At 37.4% G+C, this 25,313-nt stretch overlaps 3 protein-coding genes across 5 annotated transcripts; all 3 read right to left on the minus strand.

Annotated features, from left to right (window-relative positions):
- Positions 1-2,901: 2,901 nt before the first annotated feature.
- LOC107561348 (60S ribosomal protein L27) lies at positions 2,902-6,289 on the minus strand. Its single transcript, XM_016245775.1, has 5 exons — positions 6,197-6,289; positions 5,543-5,625; positions 5,275-5,444; positions 3,322-3,432; positions 2,902-2,989 (listed from the first exon to the last, which is right to left on the minus strand). Exons 2-5 carry the CDS (start codon positions 5,621-5,623, stop codon positions 2,941-2,943), a joined length of 411 nt encoding a protein of 136 aa, XP_016101261.1. The 5' UTR covers positions 5,624-5,625; positions 6,197-6,289; the 3' UTR covers positions 2,902-2,940.
- A 2,168-nt stretch (positions 6,290-8,457) lies between these two features.
- On the minus strand, positions 8,458-13,726 carry LOC107561358 (RUN domain-containing protein 1-like). 2 transcript variants are annotated; one of them, XM_016245787.1, is made up of 6 exons: positions 12,894-13,726; positions 11,786-11,794; positions 11,203-11,361; positions 10,867-11,065; positions 9,842-9,937; positions 8,458-9,755 (listed from the first exon to the last, which is right to left on the minus strand). In XM_016245787.1, exons 1-6 carry the CDS (start codon positions 13,272-13,274, stop codon positions 8,884-8,886), a joined length of 1,716 nt encoding a protein of 571 aa, XP_016101273.1. In that variant the 5' UTR covers positions 13,275-13,726; the 3' UTR covers positions 8,458-8,883. The 2 variants fall into 2 exon arrangements, with proteins under 2 accessions (XP_016101273.1, XP_016101274.1); XM_016245788.1 differs by lacking the exon at positions 11,786-11,794.
- A 1,296-nt stretch (positions 13,727-15,022) lies between these two features.
- Positions 15,023-23,966, minus strand: LOC107561360 (granulins-like). Of its 2 annotated transcripts, XM_016245789.1 has the most exons (18): positions 23,944-23,966; positions 23,611-23,696; positions 22,747-22,884; positions 22,171-22,308; positions 21,765-21,893; positions 21,488-21,572; positions 21,205-21,311; positions 20,728-20,875; positions 20,540-20,635; positions 20,340-20,437; positions 18,934-19,090; positions 18,749-18,846; positions 18,510-18,663; positions 18,316-18,425; positions 17,973-18,212; positions 16,999-17,241; positions 16,667-16,915; positions 15,023-15,757 (listed from the first exon to the last, which is right to left on the minus strand). In XM_016245789.1, the coding sequence occupies exons 3-18, from the start codon at positions 22,882-22,884 to the stop codon at positions 15,605-15,607; spliced, it is 2,343 nt and encodes a 780-aa protein (XP_016101275.1). In that variant the 5' UTR covers positions 23,611-23,696; positions 23,944-23,966; the 3' UTR covers positions 15,023-15,604. The 2 variants fall into 2 exon arrangements, with proteins under 2 accessions (XP_016101275.1, XP_016101276.1); XM_016245790.1 differs by lacking the exons at positions 18,749-18,846; positions 18,934-19,090.
- Positions 23,967-25,313: the final 1,347 nt, after the last annotated feature.

Consider the following 25,313-nt stretch of genomic DNA (forward strand, 5'->3'; position numbering starts at 1 on the left):
CACAATAAAGAGATATATAATATTTTTGTTATACTATGGGATATCTACAACAGTAAAAGAACCAAAACCCCAGAAGACATTGAGCAAATATATAACAAACAATAGGGTAAAAATGATCAACTATTTCCATGTCTTCCACCTTTTTTGTCTACAGAAAACACACTTTCCTTCTCCCATTCTCTCCCACAGACGCACACAGACACAGTAGTTATACCGACATGCACTCGCACACACGGAGAGTCGGACAGAAACTTGTTGTCAGCTCTGCCCCGCGAATTTATTAATAAAATTTTCGCAGCTGTAAAGCTACATGACATTTCTCAGTAGCGAGGTTCTTGAAGCAGTTCAACTTAAAGATTCGCTAGACGCTGCTGCTGAACGCTGCTGCTGAGAGACGCACAGATGCAGGTATTCATACGCACTTAATCTCTCTCTCTCTCTCCCTCTCTCTCTCTAATAACTGCGTTAGACTGCATTAATAACTGCATTAGCCTGCATATCAATGGCTCAAGCCTCTGTTATTAGCTCTAAAATGACGTTTTGGAATTTGCAACGGAACGTGAGATGAGGTGAGAATTATTATAGAAATAATGCACTCCCGAAGTGGTTATGTGGCCAAGACGCCGCACCTATTAATGGAATGGTCTTTCTCAGTTCTCAAACAAATTAAGAATTACATTCGATTTTTATTGACTGAACTCAAGCGCTCACTGCAATAGAAAACACTGTAACGGTTTCACCGATTAAGAAATATTTTTGTTTGCTTGGGTGGTGGTAATATTAGGCCTATTATATTAATAGGGAAGGGGGGCCCAAAAATTTGTTTAGCCTATGTCACGAAAAAAGGTAAATCCGGCCCTGGGTCTACTGCATATCTACTGCATATCTACTGGGTCTACTGCACTCACCCTCCCCGTACCCTATACTAGTCGTGCAGAAGCCAGTAAACTACTTTACAAGAAACAATTCAGCGTGAGACTTTGACCGACACAAAGAGTGCAGTTTGGAAGCATTCAGCATGCAATATGTTCAGTGTCAAGGGTTCTGGGTAGCTAGGAAACTTTAATTGATAGTTCATTCAAAAATTAAAATTCTGTCATCATTTGCTTACCCTCATTTATGACTTTCTTTTTTCTGTTGTACATAAAAGAAGATATTTTAAAGAATATTGGTAACCAGTTTTGGTTCCCATTGGCTTATTAAATAAAATTTAAAAAAAGAATCAAAACCGTTTACTCATAAACATACTTCAAAATCTCTTCTTTTATGTTACACAAAGTCATACACAAGACATATGGAGATAGCAGCATACTAGTAGAGAGAAAACCCAAAAAGACTTGTGGACTGGAGAATTTTAATCATTAAACTGGTGTTACCTACAAACTGGCTCCTACAAACCTAAAAAAAAAATTTAAACGCTAAAGCAAATCACAGCTTTAGGCTACTGACACAGAAAGGAAAATCCATATGCAACTAACTAAAAGATCAACAGAGCAGATATTCATCTGTGAACTCAGAAGTCGATTTTCATGTTGCCATGATGCATTTATGAAGTACAGGAGGCTGCTGTTAATAACTCGTCATAGTCTTATGCTGCAGTGCTGTAATTTTGATCAGCTCAAACATCTCAATCCATCTCATGTGTGTTATGAGACTCCAGAATAACAGTTGAAGTGCAGTCCATCATCTCTAGAGCTGCAAAACAAACCCCAAACAGCTCTCGTCTCACTACTTCACATCCATTCATTGAAACCATCATCAAACACAACAACTAACAGATGATGCAATACAAATAAAACTGCATATACATAAAAACATGGTTGTTGATACATGGGGTGAAATTACATTTGTTGAAAAAAACTATCATATCCACTTTAAAAAAATAATCAGTGACAAATTTGTAGACCTTACTAAATCATGACAATCTTAACTTTGGTTATAGACAATGTATGTAGTAATAGTCCCTTAATGTCTAACCATAATTTCTCATTTTTTTTTTCTCCTTATCTTCTAATTAACACCAGAATATTTTACTGAACAACATTGCAGGCATTTTAGATCAAATAATAATATGCCTGAAAATGGTATGACTGCTATCTTTAAGCCAAGAAACCGTCAGCCAAAATTCAAAAACAAAGAACAAAACGTGCTGTTAACTCAAAAGAAAGGAAGTTGAAAAACTCACTCGCTTCAGTTCATCGTGATCTCACAAAGTTCCATTATAATAATCAATGAAACTCTCTACACTGCACCATAAATCTCTTATTTGCATCGTGTCTATGTCTACACTTTGTTACAATAAGGGGATTCATGAATGTGCAGGAAAAACATCCGGCGTTTTGAGGGGTGAGTGAATTCTGATCCATTGAACACAATGGCCAATCAGAGTTGTTCAAGAAATCAACAGATATGTCTGTGTGTGACTGGCTATGATGCTCAACGGTGCAAACCACGTTGTAAATAGAAACTTTTGATGCTTTCAGGAGCACAAATACAAATAAGCACTGCCGTTTACCAAATCTGTTTCGCCAGTATTATTAGTTTCAACTGAGGGTGCTCTTGATTTCGTTTGAGGGTGCTTTTCACATACTATTGTTAACATATTGGCTGTTTATTAGTACTTACTGTATATAGCACATTCTGCATGACCATATTCTACATCCTTAATCCTACCCAATACCTAAACTTAACTACATTACTATTAATAAGCTGCAAAAATTGAACACAATGGCCAATCCGAGGTGTTCAAGAAATCAACAGATATGTCTGTGTGTGACTGGCTATGATGCTCAACGGTGCAAAACACGTTGTAAATAGAAACTTTTGATGCTTTCAGGAGCACAAATACAAATAAGCACTGCCGTTTACCAAATCTGTTTCGCCAGTATTATTAGTTTCAACTGAGATTTTTACAGATTTATTTACGAAAACAATGAAAGCTTAGAATCTGAGCTTCTGGAAGAACCATTTGTTCTTGCCCGTCTTGTACCTATAAAAGAAAACATTCACTATCATCAATGTATCACCACATGTAGGACAATACATGCTTATCATATTGAGTGTATCAAAGAAAACAATGTCCAGTGCCCAACAAGATCAAACTGTTCCTACAGTCATCTCTGAACAGAAACTAAAACCAGAAAGAATGAGTAAACTTGCCACAACACTTTTTTTCTGCATCAAATTTAGGACTTCACTAAATTTAGGACTACACTAAAATAAAGTTTTAATCTAGCTCTTAACATAACATGTAAGCATTAATCAATAACATACAATTTAATTGTAAAATTAAGTAGTTGAGATCTGGTGACAAAAACATACCTCTCCTCAAACTTAACCTTGGCCTCTCTCCTGGCTTTGCGCTTCAGAGCAGGATCTCTGAACACATCCTTGTTGACAACAGTTTTGTCCAGAGGAATGTCAACAGAGTATCTGAGGAAAGATGATGCACTGATTAGACAAGTGTACATAATTAAATCCTGCTGATTTTAAAGTGGTCAAATTAAACCCTAAATTTATAACAATAAAAATCAATATAGGTACACCCGAGATATATCTATTAATTAGTATTTGCAACTGCTTAAGTTTCATCAAGAAAGCACCACATCAACAAATCTGTATGTGACTCTGGGTATCATAAAGGATGTGGAATTATATAGTACACCAATTAGACAAGTATAACCATAATTCAATCTGAATCAGTCATCAAAAGTTGTCTATATCCACTACTGTTCAAAAGTAAAAGGAACACACCATTATTTTTGAAAATATGCTAATTTTCCAACTCCCCTGGAGTTAAACAGTTGAGTTTACCATTTTCGAATCCATTCAGCCGATCTCCGAGTCTGGCGGTAGCACTTTTAGCTGTAGCTTAGCATAGATCATTGAATCTGATTAGACCGTTAGCATCTCGCTCAAAAATAACCAAAGAGTTCCTATATTTTTCCTATTTAAAACTTGACTCTTCTGTAGTTACATCGTGTACTAAGACCGACGAAACATTTTCTAGGCCGATATGGCTAGGAACTATACTCTCATTCCGACGTAATCATCAAGGAACTTGGCCAATCAAATGAAAATGCCATCGAAACTTTTCTGAAGACAGTCAATTCCCTTCAGAGATGCATTCATGTAAAACACCCGCGCCGTGTTATGGTTTTGAAAAGTGCAGTGCTCATGTTTATTCACGAAGTCAAACGCCACAAATAAATCAATGTATGGGAAACTGGTAATGTATATCGATACATCGGAAATGTGTTTAAAAATCATATCACCGTTATTGAAAAAAATTATATCGCGATACATATTAATAGAATTATTGTCCAGCCCTAATTTGGGGCTTGTTTTAAAATTTCAATGTAGTTTTGTTGTTTACATTATATTAACATTTTGTCATTTAGCAAACGCTTTTATCCAAAGCGACTTACAAATGAGGACAATAGAAACAATCAAAACCAACAAAAGAGCAACAATATGCAAGTGCTATATTAGTATATTATTATAGTGTTAGATTTCAATTTCACAAAGAAATGTGCCGCATTTTGTCCAAGCAATAATAAAAGGACACATTTCATTTATAATTTGTCTTAAATCTCATTTTGTAGAGATTTCGTTAATCGAATGTGACTTGAGTGAATCATTACATCCCTAGCTAACGGTCTAATCAGATTCAATGATCTATGCTAAGCTACAGCTAAAAGTGCTACCGCCAGACCCGGAGATCGGCTGATTGGATTCGAAAACGGTAAAACTCAACATGTGCCTATTTTCAAAACTAGTGGAGTGTTCCTTTAAGGGTCAGCAGGGCTTTCTTTGGAAAAGTGATTTTATTCTCCATGTTCTCAATTGATCAAATCAACCTTCATAATATTACAAAAGATGTCTGTTTTCAAATAAATGCTGCTTACTTTCCATTCATTGAAGAATAAAAAAATTTAAAAAATCAGCACAACTATTCCCAAAATTAACAAGAAATGTTTCTTGAACAGGATCATGTGACATTGAAGACATGGCTGCTGAAAATTAAAATTTACCATCATAGGAATAAACTATTTAAAAATTACAATAGTAAACAGTTCTTTTAAATTTTAGCAGCATTTCACAATATTGCCATTTTTACTGTATTTTTGATCAAATAAATGCAGCCTTGGTGAGAATAAGAGGACTTGAGTCAATAGACAGCAAGTGTTACTCTGAAAACATTAGTCAATACCAATAGAGAACCTGAATGAATTTGTGCACAGACGTCACTCTGACTGTTCAGGGTCTGCATACCTGGTTGGCATCAGATGGTTGTAGTTGAACACCTTCACAAAGGCCTTGATCTTGGACCTCTTGGCTATCTTCTTCTTGCCCATGGTTGTTGTGACTTTACGAGGATAACGATCGATGCCTGCGACCAGAGCATGGCTGTAAGGACGGTCTGAGGTGCCATCATCAATGTTCTGCCAGGAGAAACAGAGCACAACACTGTCAATATACAAACTCTCAACGCGGTATACTCAAACATCTTTTCCTTGATACTGTGAAACATTAAAAGTACCTTGACAATCACAGCCTTGCGTCCGGCATACCGTCCAGCCAGGACCATCACCACCTTACCAGGTTTCATAAACTTGCCCATCGCTGAAAAACATGTGTGTGTACATTTCATTAGCACCAAAAGCAAAACCAGAATACAAAACAAGTAGCACAATACAAGCTCTTAATGTAGCCAAACATCTTACAATAAGAAAAATTATAATAACGCAATAAAATAACTTGTCATAGTTAAAAAGATGCAATAAATGCCGGTTGTTTCTTCTGGGCAGCACGTTTATAAAACAAGATCGATCTAGGCGTAGCACTATGCTAACTGGTAATTATACAGCTGTATTAACAAGTCGGAATATCCTAGCCCTTCCACAACGGAACTTTATTTGATCTTTATTCACATATTAATGTTTCTTGCACACGTGCAATAATAAACGCATCTCCTCAGCCATCACTGACGGACAGTTAAGCTTTCATGTCGCTATCAGACAGAGACGGAGCGAATTCTAAACCCATCATCTTTCAAAGCTGGCGACATATTCAGACAATACACACTTTAGATGATCGTCAGGGGTATTCGCTCTGTAAGTAACATGAAAGGAAGCCCGCGGTTCTTATTTCTTTATCGATGTTCATGGATTATGTTCTCGTGTATGAAACTTACTGATGGTGCTCAATGGCCGACGATAACGGGAAAGGAAGTAGAAAGAGCGAGCGTGACCCTTGACACCGACGGCCAGTGACGTATTTCCGTCGATTTCTTCAGTAGACTTTGATAAAGTAGAATGTACCCCTCTACAAAAAAAATAAATAAATAAAAATAAAACGTAAAAAAAAGTACCCCTCTACTGCAGAGTCTGTACGAAACACATATAAGTTTCACATATGCGGTCACGTGTAGACTCAGGTTTGGCCAAACAAATAAGAAATGCCTTCCTTGTAACTTAGTTCGTTTGTGCGAAGATGTTGATTTAAAATGACAGGAAAATACATTCAGTGATTTAGTTTCAATTCGGACAACTTCAAAAAAGACATATACATATATATATATATATATATAAACATAACAAAAGTGTTTCTCAATGCACCACAAAATGCCCATCATAATATTTTCAGAAAACTTTAATTATTGTATAAATTGAATTGTTTTACTGTAATTATTTGATTCTGGAAATACCTCATGTGTATGATAAAGTGTGTGGGCTATTTATAATAAAAATTCAATTATAATGATAATAATAATTGAAAAAATACACTTGTATGCTTTTGTGATTTTCTTCTCATTTTCTTCTAATTATAGCTACTTCATTTTAAACTCAATTTAGAGTTCTACATCGTGCTACCTCAATTCAAATTCAGAATTTAAATGGGAATTTCTTGTAATTCTAATTCCTTGAGTTTACGTTCAATTTACAGTTCTACAGTTTTCAGAAGTCCAAAAACTGAAACGCAGTTCAATTTGATAGAAGACATTTCTCAGTTAAATTCTGACTAACATGAGATCATATCAAACTGTTACTATAATGACTAAAACTATTCTGTAAATCATAAATATATTCAATTACATTGTTTAAAAAAAGAGCTGATGAGAAGTGAGAAAATGACTGGAGAAAATATGACTGCATCAGATTCATAGTCCATACAATACATTTAATCCATGAAATCACTGAAGTGAGACCATCATTACATCCAAAAATGATGGCACAAATTTTATAAAAAGGAATGTTGCTGACACTGATTTGAAATCACTATTGAAATAACTGAAAGTCTTATTCTTTCCAAGAAGAGGTACAAAGACAATAATAATTTCTTAAATAGATATGATAGGACAAAACACACAAACAGACATCAAAAGAGGCCAAGCATGTATTCAGGTTGATAATATTTTTTTTAAAAAGCAAGTGGGAAAGTAACTACATTAAATAAGGGCTAATAAATGCATCACAACCATTCCTTCATATTCTAATGGTGCAGAGAAATACACTGAATGCTGAATCCATTTCCATGATGTGGTAACAAACAGCCCCTTCTTACTGGATGAAGGTTTCAGTAAATCAGTATTCAGGGTGGTTTAAGGAATGAGAAATCTGGAGTCACAACGGGTACAGTAGCAGAATACAATTTCAAGGATTGTACATTCAATATTTCAGAGCAGTAAACAAGGATTGACAAGACATGGAAATAGCAGGTATTCAAGAAGAGCCTCTGAACGCTGGCATAGCATAACAGGTCATAAATAATTCAGTCAGTGCCGATGCACAGCATACCAGACTCATATTCAGCAAATGTGCTGAATGACCTCCATTTAATTCAGTTCACTTGCTGTGCTTCTGTAGCAACGAATGAGCAGCACTACCACAAGATGCAGTTTTCTACAATAATTTTTAAGGTGTCAAATGGCTGTGGAAAGGAGTTAGAGGAGAGAAGTGATTTACAAACACCAATAAGCATGTCTTTGTTTGTTCAGAATGACCTGAGTGTGTGTTGATTGACCTAAGTGAGGTCTCACCAGCATGCATGGTCTCCTCAGAAAGCGATACAAACACACAGAGCAGCAAAGACCCAGACATTATATGCACTATATCTCAGTGTTTGAAATGTAATGACCCTTAATAATGCAAATGGAAACCAGTCTTAAATTAAAAAGATCTTTTGATTTAACTTTGAACCAATGTAGTGCAAGCTCAGAAAATGAGTGCACTTGGCTACATAGGTTTAGAACAAAAAATGCAATTAAACCATTATGTCACTGTTTTGTAACTATATAGTAGTGCATCTCAAACATACGCAATGGCCCTTAAAAGGATTTCAAGTAATAAATCATATTTCTACATAATGTTGTTGATTTTGGTAAAAGCTTAACAAGCTCAAAGGTAAGGTGGCGGCAGTTACACGCTCAGGGTCACTAAACTGAGCACATAAAGGATTTCAAGTAATAAATCATATTTCTACATAGAGTAATGTGGTTGATTTTGGTAAAAGCTTAACAAGCTCAAAGGTAAGGTGGCGGCAGTTACACGCTCAGGGTCACTAAACTGAGCACATTTCCTTTTAGTTGTGACCAATGCAGCATATTAAAACCTGACTTCTTCATCATCCTCTTCAGTTTAGAGACAAGACCCAACAGCAACATAGAGTCTCAAGAAAGTGCACAAGTTGATTCATTTCCAATTTTTTAATTCCAGTGGACTTGTTGATTTGGGAGTATCTTTTAATTTGATTTAAACATGTGTTAAGCTATATATTAGTGTTATATTGTAATTAGTGTTTTTTTTTTTAATCATAATTTTTGAGATTATGAGGGTTCCCTTTTTTCCTCAACCTGCCAAAATGCCCATACATTTCTTTTGTTTAGAAAGCATCTTTGATATTTTTAAGCTGCCTGACAGCCAAATCTACAGGAAGGCTGAATTTGAGATGGCTGAGGCGGCCCAGGATGCGCAGGGCACCTTCAAAGCCTGTTTGGGCCATGTAGCTCCAGGGCTGGTAGTGTGAGTGGATGAGTGTCCCAGACTTACACAGCAGGTTGAGCCAGGACACAAGCCTCTGCTCATTGAGCGCCATGCACACTAAGGCCTTAAACTCAGAGTCCGCACTACGCTTGAATCGTCCATGCTCTTTGAGAACTGTATGGATGGCCCATAACAGAGACTGCTTGGGCGTGACCGTGACAGGACCGTCCCCTACAGGCAAACTGAAGGATTGAGAGAGCTGTCGAGCGGGCGATTCCACAAACGCCTGGCCGTTTTTGGAATGATAGTACTTGACAAAAAGTTCCCAGGGATGCAGGGTCTGGGGAGAAGAGCTGAAGGGCAGCAGGCAGGAAATGGGGGCAAGGACTAGGCTCATACCCTGGGAAGGAGCGTACAGTCCGTGGGCCAGCAGGTCCCGGAGTGCCAAGGCCAGTTCTTTACGCACAGAAGCGGTAAGTTCATCCCAAGGTCCTCCAGGCGACAGGCAGGCAGAGTAGCTGACCACGTGTTCCTCCTGAGAGTTGGGCTGCTGGCGGGAGGCTTGCAGACGGACGAGCTCCACGGCTCCTTCAAGTTTCTGCAGCAGGGGGCCGTAATCTTGAGCCTCGCCACCCTGAGACCATACATTCCGGGGCACGTGGCCCGCGGCGCAACCGAACTGACTCAGTGCAAAGATCTGCAGCACCGCTAAGGCTTTCTGGATCAGCTGAAGCCCGGTTTCCCGCATCCTCTGGGCCTGTTCGGGATCCACTTTGGACAGAGAGAAGGGATTTAAAGTTTCAAGTCTTAGCTGTAAATTCCAATAAAAAAGGTATTATGAAGTGAAGTATAATTACCTCGCTTCATCCCTCCAGTGGCTCCAGTGTTTGGTCCGGCAGCATGGGCCTGCTGGCTCTTCACACCATCATTTAACAGAGGGTTCCCCACTTCATCTGAGAGGAGCAAGATCAGGATGGTAATCTAAATGTATTTATGTTGCTCCACATAGGCACATCAAACTCAAAGGTAACAGATTAGATATTATGCACAGGAAACTAGTACAGTGGGCTCTGCAGATAGTGGCATAAAGCTCAATGATAACCACTACTGTTCAAAAGTTTGGGGTTAGTAAGATTTTTATAAAAATATATATTTTTTTTTAAATTATACTAACACTTTTATTCAGCAAAGATACATTAAATTGATAAAAAAAAACTCACTATTTAATAAAGAATCCTGAAATAAAATGCATCGGTTTCCACAAAAAATATAAAGCAGCACAGCTGTTAATAATAATCAGAAGAATAATCTGTAAATAATAATACATGTTTCCAGAGCACCAAATCAGCATTTAAGAATGATTTCTGAAGGATCATGTGAATTAATATTCAGAAACTGATCTGACTGTACAGACACTATCAAATAAGAACACAAACAGCTGAGTCGTTTCATAATCGATGCATTTTGCAACACTGACACTGTTATTAAACTGAATTGATTCAACATTGAATCTGAATTAAGCTGGATAATGACACCATTATCTGCGGTGAAGCTGCTTTGAAACAATCTGTATCGTATAAAGTGCTATTCAATACATAAGACTTGACTAAAGACTGGGGTAATGCTGCAATTCAGCTTTGACATCACAGGAATAAATTACATTTTAAAATAGAATTAAAAAACAGTCATTGTTCAATTGTAATAACATCACATTTACTGTATTTGATCAAATAAATGCAGCCTTTGGTGATCATAAAATACTTTTTTTCAAAAACATCAAAAAAAATCTTACAGAATCCACACTTTTGAATGTTGGTGTATATTTGCATAAATATGACAAAAACGACCATCACATCATTGACCCATAAGCAGACCTCCTCACCCTGTATGAAGTTAATGAACATCTCCAGGTCTCTGATTTGGGTCTTGAGCTGCTCCACCAGCTGCTCTTTGACTCGAGCCGGGTTGACTATCTGAGCTATAGCGGCGTCAACTCTCTGTCGGAGCTCCTCTGGAGTGAGGTTCCCAATGTCTTCATTCAGATTCACATCCAGCTTCTTAATCAGCTCATCAATGATCACCTACAGTATTGAGGTGGACAGACACTAAATAAAATGCCCCAACAATGGTTTTAAGGGTAATCACTTCACAGACCATTACATCTTTAAATGACTTTCAGAATGATGTCAACAATATGAGAGTGTATTATCACATGTACCCTCTGTCTCTCCATGACCACAGACTGAGGTAGTGAGTCATAGCTGCCCTCCTGGTAGGCGAAGCGTTCCAGGTCGTCAAGTTGAGTCTTCAGCTGGAGAATCAGCTCCTTCTGCTTCTTTCTCTGAGCTTCCAAGCGTTCCCTCTTCTCTCTTTCACTCTGCATATTATAAAAGCACAAACACACAATCAAACAAACTTTAAAAACCTAAAGTCAAACTTAAAATATCAACAATGTTTACACTGTAGCTAGCTGAACATATTTGCATATGCTCCTCTGATGAAGGATAATGAGCTTTTAATTAGTTTGCTTCATTTGGTTTAGCTTTGCTTATCCAGAAATGCAAAGCAATTCAGAATAGACATTGCTATACACACAACATGGTTATAGTTTGACTATAATCTTGTAAAGATTTTACATGTAATAGTCTCTGGGGAACAAAAATGTAACTGATTAATACAAAAAAGAAAAAGAGACCGAACAAAACCAAATCAAGTATGAACTTGATATATATCAGGAATACTTCAAGTAAACACTTAAGTTTAAAGAAAGACTGCACAAGGGTCATATTCATAGTACTCACCAATTCATCCTGCAAGCAAAGAGTGCAGAGGAGGAAATAAGAGGAAAGGAATGCATTTTAATGGCAGTAACAAGATACTCCAGCAGGAAAAAATACAGGGAAAGAGATGTTCCTTGAATAGTGTTTACTGTGATTTTTATCACAATACTGTGTTGATTATTTTTAAGAGGGGGTTGATTAGTTACTTGAATGACACAAAAACATGCCTTTTAACAAGAGAGATGCAGACAAATTGAATGCTGATTCCTGAGGGCATCACAGGGATATTGTATAGGCTGATCACGTGTGAATGAAAGGGGGTTTGTGTTATTATGTGTGGGTGTATCACAGGTGCATATTGTTACAGGAACTATTGAAGCAGGCTTATTGAAAACAAAATAACACTGATGACACTGTAGATCAGAGGTTTTCAAACTGGGGTCCACTGAAAAGTTTAGAAAAACAGTGTAAAATATATATAATTAATAAAAAGTAAAGATTACAATAAATAAATAAACTAAAAACTAGATTATAATAGATCAAAACTGAGCAAAATAGGTAAATAAATAATAAATATAACAGTGCAGTACTATAATGAGTAGATTTTGTTTTAAATAATGTAACTTAATAGAAAATAAATATTTTCCCAAATAATAACTTAGACAAATTTATAATAATAATTTGTGCACACAGTGTAATTTGGGTCTTTATACAAGAGATTATGTAAATGTATTTTACATTTTAGGATGGGATCCCTCACACAAGGATGATCATATATTAAGGGCCTGTGGTGTCTAAAAGATTGAAAAGCCCTGCTGTATATTACATGTATTTGAAATGGGTTCATGCCATTCTCCTACAAAGCACTTGTTTTGAGTCATATTTGAGATCTGCAGGTGTTACCATAACTGCTGGGGGTGGGGGGGACTAAGCCTGTTTGCTGGTCTTAGCTGGTTCTAGCTTGACCAAGCTAACTTATGCTGGTTTAGCTGGACCCCAGTGTGGCCAGGCTGGTATTTAGCTGGATTGCCAGCTGGTTCTGGGTCTTGGGAGATCTTGGGTTGGTTTACTATGTTTTGGTTTTTCTGCAGGGTAGAGAATCACTACGACAGAAAACAATGAAACTCACAGAGTTTTCCAGCATCTGAGCATCCTGTGTCCTGCAGCCTATAACATGAGGGCATCCTTTGAAGGCAAACTCTTCCAGCTCCAGCAGCATCCTCTCTTTCTCGTCGCTCTGCGCGTGGACAATCTGTTTCAGCCGAAACTGCACTTGAGCGAAGTGAGACGTTAACGCGAGGAGCGATGAATTCAACTGCCCCTGCTCGCCCTCCAGCTTCCTCAACCTGCATACCAAGTCTGCATCGCTAGACGACACAGAACCAGCCTGCGTGCCTCTCTTCCACTGCTCATCCTCCGGGTTGGCCACGGCTCCCACGGGCGCCCAGCGCTCCCCGGCTCCCGCGAAGGCAGCTTCGCTGTCGGAAGTGGACAGATCCTCCGTCGACATGTGATTGGTAGCTGAGGTAGACAGCCTGGCTGTCCTTTTACTGAAAACAACCTCGTCCAACTTAATTGATGCGCAATTGTTTTAACGTGAATTCAGAATATACGCAACCACCGCTTTAGCAGGTGCAGCGCTGTGTAATACCTTCAGAAAACATTGCTACGTAATCGAAACGACTAAGATCTTGAGATAATATGGAACCAACGCACCACAGTTCCAACAATCGTGCGTTCTATCAATATGTTCTATGTATCAACGAATGTGTGGGCAGGATGTTTACGTTAGTGCGTAATGACGTCAGAGAAACGCACAGTGAAATCGACGGCTTTACAGTTTGTTGAGGGTTTCTGTCCATATTTACGCTTCCTTCAATTCTTTCTGTGTTTGTTTTATTGCAACGCCCTAAGTGTCAGTGGGTTGGACTGCGTGCCAAACACACCCTTGGAATGTTTTGTCCCAGCAGAGATTTTTATTAGCACCATCGACCAGGGGTTTCTCAAAAGCATTGTTAGATAACTATGGTTGCAAGTTCCATTGAATTCTATTGGTAAACTATTAGTTTTGCTTTTGGGAAACGCACCCCAGAGGGATTTGGTAGATCCTAACTGCAGCAACAGTTATCTGTTCTGTTATCTGTTCTGCTGCCCTCTGCCTGTGGCTGACGTTCAAGTTTTTATAAACTCCATTTCTGTATTTTCCGGGTTGTTTTTATACAGTCTATGGTTCTTTCTTACTATGCAAAAATAAATAAATAAATAATTTATAACTGTATATATATATACACACACACATATAAATCAGCCTCGTTTTCTGGTTCACTGCTCTTGTCTCTAACCAGGTGAGACCAAGTGTGCCGCACGAGTCCTAAAAAGTGAAGCCAAAGCATCTCGATTGCTGCAGTACAGGTCATAAACCCCGCCCTCTCCATGTAATGTAATGGGACCCGAGACAAACTAAACAAACAATCAAATTACACTTCCAATAATATTTTTCCAAAGACATTTTCTGTCTTCTTATGCCGAGTTCACACTGCACGATTTTCAAACTCGTCGGATCGCTCACACTGCGTGACTATCTGGGCCAGCAAGTGGAGACCAGAGACTCGTTGTCCATCTTTTTTACAGTCTATGGGTGAGACAAACAAATAAGCTTAGGGTGGTCTTTCTTTCTTTCTTTCTTTCTTTCCCCAGCAAGTTATGGCCTACAAGCTATTTTTTTACAGACACATTACACAAAAAACTAAATGTATTATTTTTACTTTTAAAAATTACATTCCTTGCAAAAGGTGATGTGAAACATTAAATAAATTGTGAAAAATTGGTTGATCAGTCACAGCACCTAAAATTTCGACTTTCTTACATACACAATTAATTAACATACCTTCATTTTGGGGGGAAACAAATTCTGCGTACCTATTTGTAATTATTATATATTTTTATGAAATACAAAATAAATATTACTTTTCTAACAATTGTAATAAATCTATATGAATTTTAAATAAATGTAATACATTTGAATTTGGATCAATTTGAAAGTGAAAAGAAGGTTCAAAAGACAGACAATTTTCTTTTATCTCTCTTTAACTCACGGTTTCAGATTGGTCACATTTTTACCAAAGAAAACTTTTAGTTATCTGTTACAACGCTCAGTCAATATAACTGATAAAAACAAACACTTAAATCAATAAAGACGACAATTACACAACTAATGGTAAAGAGCTGCAATAAGGACGTTACACAGAAAAGGTGATGTTTGTTATCTGAAGAGATCAATTTATTATGTTTCCTTGTCCAGGGCAATGTGGTCATAATCACAAGACACAAGATCATGTTATGTCAAGTCTGAAAGAATGTAACCTGTAAACCATAGAGGCCTGTGATATTTGTACATGGCAAGTTATAATGATAGATGTGTGAATTAAATCCAGCCACTATCCTCTATGCTTCAATATGTTTCATCTTTTCATCATTCCATAGTCAACTTATTCTTCAGATAAACTGAGCAGTAACCAAAACACTGGAAACCATCAAAAATTATGAACAGTGTACACTTATAATGACCCATTCTTAAAATGGACAGTATAAGAGTAAATGTAGAGTGTAAAATGGCTCAGTGGATAATATGTAGTTGGTATTACTGATAGACAATGGGAACAGATAATAACCATCACATTCAGCCCTAATGAAACTTTCTCCTGCAAATAAAAATGTCTGGCTGTTTCTGATTAGTACTTTGATAAATGTAACATTTTTAAAAATATGACACTTTAGGGAGTGTTGGCCATTTACGCCACTGAGTGGGAACAACACAGGTGTTTTGTTGTTGTTGTTTTTTTACAGAGTACTAGCTCGTTTCTTTTTGGAGAAGAACACCCTCCAGTTTTTCCAGCTCTTCCAGTCAAAGCTTAAGTCTGAAGTACAAATTCCACCCTCGCCACATTTGTATCCAGCAGGGCAGCAGTGTTTCATATCATCACAGCACTCCGCCTTCAGAGAGAGCAATAACAAAGGAAAGAGAGGAGTAAGGGAAAGGACAAGGACAAAAATAGGAACTTGACTAAGATAAACATTTACAATTTGACTGCCATTTGAATTTACAGAAAAGTCAATAGAACTGAGATCACAAGACAGTGTGGCCATTTCCATTAATATATTCAAAGGAAATTCATTCTCTGATGCAGCTATTATGCACTGGAACATCTTTAAACCATTACGTTCTTTAAATGAATTTTAACTTTGAGCATATACCGTTACATGTAAGATTTAAAGTGATAGTTCACTCAGAAATGTAAATTCGGTCATAATGTGCTCACCCTACTGTTGTTCCAAACATGTACAATTAAAAAAGATATTCTAAAGAATGTTTCCACTGTTTGTGTGCATATAAAGAAAGTCATTGGTGTTTTAAAACAACATTATTGTTTTAAAACACCCCAATGGTTTTTATTGTATGGATAAAAAAAATACAGACACAAAAAATGTCTTCTTTTGTGTTCCACAGCTGAAAGAAAGTTTGGACCAACATGGATGTGAGTAAATGATGACACATTTTTTCCTTTCTATCCATTTAAGGTTTAATACTTCACCTTAAGTGCTTGCCTTTTGGTTGCAAAAATGTTTTTATTCGTGTTTTCCATTAAATATTTAGACATCCTTAAACAAGATACACTTGAGAGTTAATGAAACCTATTTTCATTTTATTTTTACTACATGGGCATTTTTATTTATTTATTGCTGTGTTTATGTGTAAAATAATAATAAAATAACTAAATTAATTCCAGATATATACTCTGAAAATAAGTATTTTTATCTTCTCAAGTATGATATAAAGTTGAGTAATTGAGAACAAATTTGTAATTTTTGGGTGAACTATTGTTTTAAGGTTTAATGCATTACCTTTGGAGATGGGCAACAGCCCCAGGTGGACTGGGAAGTTAGACAACAGGTCTCACTGTCTTTGCAACTATATCCAGCTCCACATTGAATGTCCTTTTCTGAGACACTCGACTGTAGTGTTTGGCCACCAATGTGGGCAAGTGGGACTATTTCCACATGCAGCCAGGTGGTTTTAATGCAGGAGCGTCTACGTAGATCACACTTGTAGCCTTTGGGACAGCAGTGCTCCCGGTCTGGGCAGCAAACAGCCTATGGCATATAAGATGCATATGAAATGAAATACTGAACGTGAATAGATTTTCTGTCGCCAGTCCACATACACATATTCTTACCTCAGGAAGAGGGCAGCAGCCCCTTTCTCCCGTGGACAGATAACAGCAGGTTGAATCTGCAGAGCAACTTGACTGCTCGTCGCACTTAACAGCATCGAGATCCAAGCTTGGAGCCGGTGTGCTTTGAGCATAAATTTTATTGTACCAGGGGATCACCACATCTCCCTTGATGCAAGACACCCTGGTCACATCACACTTATAGTTAGCCGGACAGCAGTGTTCACCATCTGTGCAACATACAGCCTGAGAAAAAATGAGAAAAAGGTTCAAGTTGAACACTTATGGGCAATCTTGAGTTTTTAATAAATCTAATATAAAAGTAATGAGGTTTATGTTTAAAAAAAATATTTAAGGAAAAAATCAACTTAATTACATACACTACTGTTTAAAAGTTTGGGGTCAAATTAATTTTTTAAAAGAAATTAAATAAATTCTATTCAGCAAGGATGCATTAAATTTACCAAAAGTGGCAGTAAATAAATGTATACTGTTACTAAAATTTTTTGTATCAAATAAAAGCTGTTTTTTTGGACTTTCTATTCATCAAAGGATCCTTTAAAAAAATGGATCATGGTTTCCAGAAAAATATTAAGTAGCACAAATGTTTTCAACATTGATATTTAAAGTATATTAAAATAAAATAAGCAGTTATTTAAAATTGTATTAATATTTAACAATAGTACTGTTTTTCTTATTTTTGATCAAATAAAGGCATCCTTAGTGAGTAAAAGAGACTTCTTTTAAAGGCAATAAAAAACCCTACCGACCCCAAATTTTCGAGCCATAGGGTAATTCGCTGAAAATAGGTCTTACACAGTTTGCTGAGCACTTGAAGAACATCATTGTGAAAGAGGGACTGAGGGATATCACCAAGAGTAATAAAAATTCAAAGTTGTAAGCGCAGTGTGTATTTTCTCATTTGGTTACTCATGCAAGATTAGATAGAAGTATTTCTCCTCTGAGATATACTGTACCTCAGGCAAAGGACAGCAGCTCCAGTCTCCATCGGTGTTCTCACAGCAAGTGTTGGAGTCAGGACAAACGTGGCTAGAGTCGCAGTTCACGTTCCCAGGTGACCTTTGACCTGCTCTAGGGAGAGCAGGCACCTTCTCCAGCCAAGGCTTAGAGCCCGAAGACTCGTCACATGACCCGGCAGCAACGTTACACGTCGTACCATGAGAACAGCAGTGGATAAAGTCATCACAACACACGGCCTACAGAGAAAATTGAGTTATCTTATCAAAAGATATTCTTTTGTGTTCCACAGAAGAAAGAAAGTTTAACAGAATTATTCCTTTAATCAATCAGGTCATTTACCTCTGGTAGAGGACAGCAGGCCCATCCTCCTTCTTGAGTCTTACAGCATGTGTTTCCATCTGGACAGGATGCGGTGTCATCACAGGAAACATTTGAATGCACTGAAAACACTAGAAAAGAACAAACCAGTTTAAGAACAAATAAAATGGTATTATTCTGTGTCTGTGTGCACTGGATTCAGTGCTTTGAACTACCTTGTGTAACAGCCACATTCTGATTGCTGATTGGTTTAACGGGCAGCTTCTCCAACCAGGGCTCAGAGCCTGAAGACTCGTCACATGACCCGGCAGCAACGTTACATGTCGTACCATGAGGACAGCAGTGGATGAAGTCATCACAACACACGGCCTACAGAGAAAATGAACATACACCTTTAACTTAACTCAAAACACAACTCTGCATCAGGATTGGCTATTGTCAGTGGGTGACTTACCTGTGCTAGAGGACAGCAGGCCCATCCTCCTTCTTTAGTCTTACAGCATGTGGTTCCATCTGGACAGGCCGCAGTGTCATTGCAGGGAACATCAGAGACTGAATGTACAGAAAGTACACAGAGTTTTATGTTAAATGTGTACCTGTGTGTTTGGTTTCAGTGCTTTGGGGGGTTTGTTGACTTACTTTGTGTGTCAATAATATTCTGACTGATGACTGGCTGCACAGGCACCTGTTCCACCCAGGGCACACCAGAATATGAAGGGTCCTCACAAGTCCCAAGAGCAACGTTACATGTCTTACCATGAGGACAGCAGTGGGTGAAGTCTTCACAACACACGGACTACAGAACAAAATGAAGATGCTCCTTTAACCTTGTGCACAAAATTTTAATACTTACAAAAAAACAGTACAGTTTCATGGTGCTGGATGATTACCATATCTATCATGGTATTTCTAAGCATTACCATGGTACTTTACAAACCCCCCTCCACCCACCCCACCGTGATGTCCCCCTGTGAGGGACCACCATCCTAAAATATAAAAATATATAAAGAACTATTTAAACTGTTTGGGGATAAAAACTCTTAAGTATAATATTATGGAAACAAAAATGCTTAATATGTTAAATTTACACTATCATTTGCAAGTTTGGGGTCAATAAGATATTTTAGGAAATTAATACTTTTATTGATCAAAGATGCATTAAATTCAATCAAACGTTCAATCAAAAGTTCAAAAGTCACAGTAAACACATTCATAATGTCACAAAAGATTTGTTTCAAATAAATGCTGTTCTTTTCAACTTTATATTCATCAAAGAATTCTGAAAAAAGTATCACATTTCCACTAAAATATTAAGCAGCACAGCTGTTTTCAACATTGATAATAATAAGAAATGATTCTTGTGCACCAAATCAGCATATTAGAATGATTTCTAAAGGATCATGTGACACTGAAGGCTGGAGTAATGACTGCTGAAAATTCAGCTTTGTCATCATAGGAAGAATTTACATTTTATAATATATGAAAATAGAAATAAGTTATTTTAAATTGTAATAATATTTTACAATATCTCAAATTGTGTTTTTTAATACATAAATGTAGCACTGGTGAGCAAAAGATAAATCTGTCAAAAAAAATTACAAACTTTAGAACAGACATGTATATGGTCAAATTATTTAAATTTGATCTAAAATATATATTTGCGTTAGATGTATAACCTTTAAAACAAATAAATGAAAAAAATATATTATTTTTACTTTTACAACCTACATAAGTTTTTTTCTTATATTTCCTGTGGACCTTGTGGTGCATATAGCACTGTTGTGCTTCGGGTGTCCCGGCTCTTGGACCTTTTCTGATCCCATCCCCCTCTCTCTCCCACTTTGCTTCCTGTCTACATACTGTTCTATCATAATAAAAGGCAACAACACCAAAAATAAAATAAAAAATTATTCTGTGGATTCCCAAGCATCCCTAGTGCAAACTGTAGAGAGACGTTCTTGGAGAGATGTAATGGCTGAGCTAATTGTCCATGGGGTGCAATGCATTGATTCTGCGAAAGTAATAGATCAGGTGAGGCGATTTACCTCTGGTAGAGGACAGCAGGCCCATCCTCCTTCTTGAGTCTTACAGCATTTGGTTCCATCTGGACAGGCCGCAGTGTCATTGCAGGGAACATCAGAGACTGAATGTACAGAAGGCAATAACAGAAACCATTTGAGAAGTGTTATTATTTATGTGCACATAAAAAACATGTATGTATTGCCATGTACAAATTTGCACATACTCTCTGGGAGTGCACCAGCCAATGTAGTCATTTGTATGCCAGCAGTAGTGATTTGTCTGGTTGTAGTGAGTTCAGCTTCAGCCCTCATTTCTGCAGCTTTTGAAGAATAAGGACAAAGAAATGAAAATGCTGAATTATATCAGTGGAGGTTATCAGAAAATTAATAACTCTCTCGGACAATAGCCTACGTTTGTGATCTTCCCATTCAGCTCTAAGACGAGCAGGGAACTTGGCCCACATAGGCAGCTCCTGATTGGTGGACACACATTTGGAGCCTTCAACATCACAGACACTGTCCTCTGGACAACAGTGGATTTTATCATCACAACATACAGCCTACAGAAAACACAAATGACAGAGAAAGGAATGCAAGTGAAAACATTCATAAACAAATTAAGAAATTAATCATTTTATTCAGCAAGGATTCTTGAATATGATCAAAAGTGACAGGGAGGCTTATATATATACATATATTTATTTAATTTTTTTTCTCTCTCTCTCAAATAAATGCATAAATATTCAAAATATAGAAGAAATTCAGTTTCAAAAATGCATATTTATTTAAATATGTTTCTCCGACTGAAAAAACAGCTTAATTTTCTGAACTGAGAACTCAGTGTCAGCATGTCTCTGCATATATTACTGTATGTGAACTGTTCCGCTACCTTTGGCATGGGGCAGCATGCCCACGGACCATCGTCTGTCTCACAACATGTGGTGTCCACGGGACATTCTGAGGTCCCATTTCCACAAAGAACAGTCTTGACTGGTTCTAAGAACAATCACAGGACAACACCGTGAACCACACTTATATCCTATCCTAATGAATACAGTTACTCATACTACTGTAAACCCGTAATACATTTATATGGGATCTCCTTTAAATAAAGGATGATTTAATCATGAAAAGTCTCTAGTCCACCTTCATTCCTTCAGTCTCTTCCATACCTTTTAGTTTGACACACAAACTGCTGTCTGCACTGCATTCATGGTCTTTTGGGCAGCAGTGTTTCCCGTCTGAGCACACAAGGCCCTGAAAAAGAGAAGAACATAGTATATATTCTTATAACAAAAAAAAAAGTCTAGAAAAGAATATATCTCAAAGGGTCTATGTTTTAGCAACACCACGCTTCTTTTGTGACCAGGTGACAGGCCATTCAATACACCATGTCATGGACAAGAAGCTGGTGGTTTGGGCCCATATTCCTGTGATAATGTAACTTACCTGTGCTACGGGACAACACCCATATGATGAAGCCATCAGAAGACAGGAGAACTCAGCAGGACAGAATGAGCCATCAGGACAGGTGGTGTCATCTTCACTTGCAGGTAATGAGGGAATCATTCTGAGCGACTGAGGAACGAGGATTATTAAAGGGACAGTTCACCATAAATGAAAATTCTGTCATCATTCACTCACCCTAATTTTCCATAGTATGGAAAAAAATACTCAATGGCTACCACGTTGGTTTGGTTACCAACATTCTTCAAAATATCTACTTTCAGATTTGGAACAAAATGAAGGGTGGGTAAATGATTACAGAATTTTCATTTTTGGGTGAACTATCTCTTTATAACATAACAAACAGCTTCGAGTACTATTATTTAGAATCTTTTTTATAATTTCTCACTTTGGGAAGGTCTGTCCGTTTAGCCGGTATCCTCTCCACAAATGACAGTGTATGTGTGGCGTTTATACACGTGGAGTTTACAACACTGCACAGCATGCCTTCAGGACAACAGTGCAGGTGGTCCTCACAACACTCTCCCTACACACACACACAAATAATTATACACACGTATGAGCTGATCATACACACAAACATACTGTAAACCGTTTGTTGAGCAATATTGAAGCTGGATATTTGACACACAACCTCCTGAATACAGCTTCATTTCTTTGAGCTCTTTGAATAGCAAAGTCATCAAAGAGCAATTTGCATGTTGATACTATACGAGTGCCTTATCATAACCCTTATTACATGAGCTGACAGTGTGAATGTGTCTAAAAAAAGGGTGCTATATCTGACAGAGCATAAAAAACGAGTGACCGCAGAACACTGTCTTCCATATCAGTGTACAATTTACCTTCTCGTCTTGTCTAATCTACTTTCTACAACCTTTATTATGTTTATAGAAGAGTAGCTGGCACTAATACTCTGAACTGAAACTGTCTTTATGTATCTGTCACTAGTTTAGTTGCTCACGTGATGGAAAGGGCAGCAGCTGAACTCTCCAGTGGGATCCTGGCAGCATGTCTGGCCTGCCTCACAGACTTCATTGTTGGGGTACTGCGAGCAAGCAACCAGAGTCACCAGAGCGAGGCCGAATGTCACTTTCAACATCTGGATGGAATGAGAGAGTTAAAAGTTTTAAAAGTAACAGATTTGAAATGTGAAAAGTGTCTGATGTGTTTAAGCAGAAAATGCAAATACAAACTTTCATTCATTTGGAATACTGTAACCCATCAGACCTTCACGTCTAAGACGCAGGGTCACAATTTAACAAACCTTTTCAGATGTATAAATCACTGTATCCTCTTTTGTTGAGCTATAACAGTGCAAGTATATGATTTTAATTTGTGTACCACTTCCTCCACATCTAGACATTTGAAGCAAAAGCTTACCAGAGAAACTACGGTGACCCCAGAAACAATAACTGAAACTCAGGGTTATAAATGTTTGAGAAAAAGTTGTTCAAATCCAGCAAAATAAATATTGTTATACAGTTGGTGAGTATCTTATTTTCTTATTTCTGACTGAGGGCACACCAAGGGGACCAGTCAATTAAAAGTGTGCTGTTTTCTTCCCTTTTCTTGACTAAAGGAAATCCCTCTTATGAATGCCAAGCCACATTGTGACTGATAGACTGGTTTTAGCCCCTAAGCTTCTATTGCACAAAAAGTGGGCACTGTGAATGTGGTAGGCTACTTTAACTTGTTTTGTTTTTTAGTCGCTGATTAATTTTTAGTTGCTATTTCTAACTGAGAATAATGCTCAAATTAATTTCAGAAACAATAAACCTCTTCTGAAGTAAAAGAAAGAGAGAGGATGCACTTCAATTCAACTTACTCTTAAATGTTAAATGAACAGGTGGATTTGTAAACGGTTTAAAGTGAATGACCAGTCCGTGGATCCGAGGGGTCCAAGTTACCGATCTGTCAACAGAGTTAAACGGTTTAGATAAAAATTAATTAATTAAATTCATCATTCCATTTAATTCTCTTTTACAGTTTATTAACAATAAATGAACTAAGTTCATTGTAGGAAAAAAAAATCTACTATAGCAACGAGTGACGCGTAAAAATGAAACACAATGAGCAAAGCACTTTTGCACATAACTACCATGCTGTTTGAAAACGTACAACGGGCGTCTGAAACGAATTATGGAAATACAAGACCTACCGTGTCCCCTTGCAACGTTCTCACACGGTGCTGGAATTAATAGATGTTTGCCTCTTAAATGTAGAGTTCTCTCAAACTCCGCCTACATTAGAGGACAGCCTTTGGATAATATAACTGTCCGTTAATATGAGGCGTGTCATCCGTGCTGGATTCCTTGAAAATGCAAATAGCATCTTTTTCGTCAGAAAAAAATAATAAATAAATGAAACATTTAAAAATAAAAAGCTGGTGTTCTTACAGCACTAGATTGTGATTTGTAAGTCACTGAATAAAAACGTCTTCTGACCATTAGTAGGCTATATGAAAACTGTATGAGATATCAAAAAGCTTTTGATACATTTTTGAATATGAAAAAAAAGGAAACCTGGCACTACCTGAACATATTGCTGAAACAACATTTTGGATAGCCTACAGTCGGGTAGAAAACTCGAATATTCGTCTTTTGGCCGCCCATAGTAAAAACAAAAGACAAAAAAGAAACGTCCATTTTTCCAAGATATTGTATAGCCTATTAAAGAACAATCAAAATATAAGTACAAGTATTGCACATGCACCTGTTGAACAGTCCTAAGACACTAACGCTTTACAGGCGGCAGACAATTTAGGTCTCAGAGTTATAGGCATAACTCATATAGAAATAAAGAGACCTTTCTACTGACTCCGAAAAATACCAGAAGATGCCCAGAGTCCCTGATCACCTGCACGAACATGCCATAGCATGAGGAAGCATGAGGACTGCATGTGGCCAGAGAAATGGCAATGTCTGAAATGTAAATTACAGAATACAAATTGTGGGGGCATTTATTTATTTATTGGTCCCAATGAGGAAATAAGCTTACAAATCATACAGAATGATCTTTTTTGAAAATCTAAAATAGCAGAAAGTTTTGTGAGGAGTAGGTTTAGGGTATGCTTAGTGTAAGGGATAGAAAATCAAATTTGTACAGTATAAAAAACCATTACGTCTATGTAATGTCCCCATAAAACATGGAAACGTGTGTGTGTGTGTTAAAGAAACTTTAACGTTAAAGGGGTCATATGATGCGATTTAAATTTTTCCTTTCTCTTTGGAGTGTTACAAGCTCTTGGTGCATAAAGAAGATCTGTAAAGTTGCAAAGACTAAAGTCTCAAATCCAAAGAGATATTCTTTATAAAAGTTAAGAGTCAGCCTCACCTACCTAAAACGGCTCGTTCTAACACGCCCCCACATATCTACCTCACTATCTGGGAAGGTTTGCATAACGCCGCCCAAATGTTCACACAAAGAAAGAAGGCTTAACTTTTATTCTCACTGTAGTATTGTTGTTTCCGCCGCCATGTCATGAAGGCGCTGTGTGTTTCATTGTAAAAGCGAAACTACTTTGTTTGG

Source organism: Sinocyclocheilus grahami, unplaced genomic scaffold (genome assembly GCF_001515645.1).
Source record: "Sinocyclocheilus grahami isolate Dianchi unplaced genomic scaffold, SAMN03320097.WGS_v1.1 scaffold768.1, whole genome shotgun sequence".
Taxonomy (NCBI): Eukaryota; Metazoa; Chordata; class Actinopteri; order Cypriniformes; family Cyprinidae; genus Sinocyclocheilus; species Sinocyclocheilus grahami.

Excerpts from the sequence above, each read along its gene's own strand:
- LOC107561348 (XM_016245775.1), bottom strand. The coding sequence starts at position 5,623 with ATGGGCAAGTTTATGAAACCTGGTAAGGTGGTGATGGTCCTGGCTGGA. Across the intron at positions 3,433-5,274 it reads AACCATCTGATGCCAACCAG|ATACTCTGTTGACATTCCTC; the intron begins GTATGCAGACCC and ends ATCTTTCCTCAG. Across the intron at positions 2,990-3,321 it reads AAGGTTAAGTTTGAGGAGAG|GTACAAGACGGGCAAGAACA; the intron begins GTATGTTTTTGT and ends TTTCTTTTATAG.
- LOC107561358 (XM_016245787.1), bottom strand. The coding sequence starts at position 13,274 with ATGTCGACGGAGGATCTGTCCACTTCCGACAGCGAAGCTGCCTTCGCG. Across the intron at positions 11,066-11,202 it reads TGGTCATGGAGAGACAGAGG|GTGATCATTGATGAGCTGAT; the intron begins GTACATGTGATA and ends TCAATACTGTAG. Across the intron at positions 9,938-10,866 it reads GTTCATTAACTTCATACAGG|ATGAAGTGGGGAACCCTCTG; the intron begins GTGAGGAGGTCT and ends TGCTCCTCTCAG.
- LOC107561360 (XM_016245789.1), bottom strand. The coding sequence starts at position 22,884 with ATGTTGAAAGTGACATTCGGCCTCGCTCTGGTGACTCTGGTTGCTTGC. Across the intron at positions 19,091-20,339 it reads CCTGCTGTCCTCTACCAGAG|TCCGTGTGTTGTGAAGACTT; the intron begins GTAAATCGCCTC and ends TTTGTTCTGTAG. Across the intron at positions 18,426-18,509 it reads GAATGTGGCTGTTACACAAG|TGTTTTCAGTGCATTCAAAT; the intron begins GTAGTTCAAAGC and ends GTTCTTTTCTAG.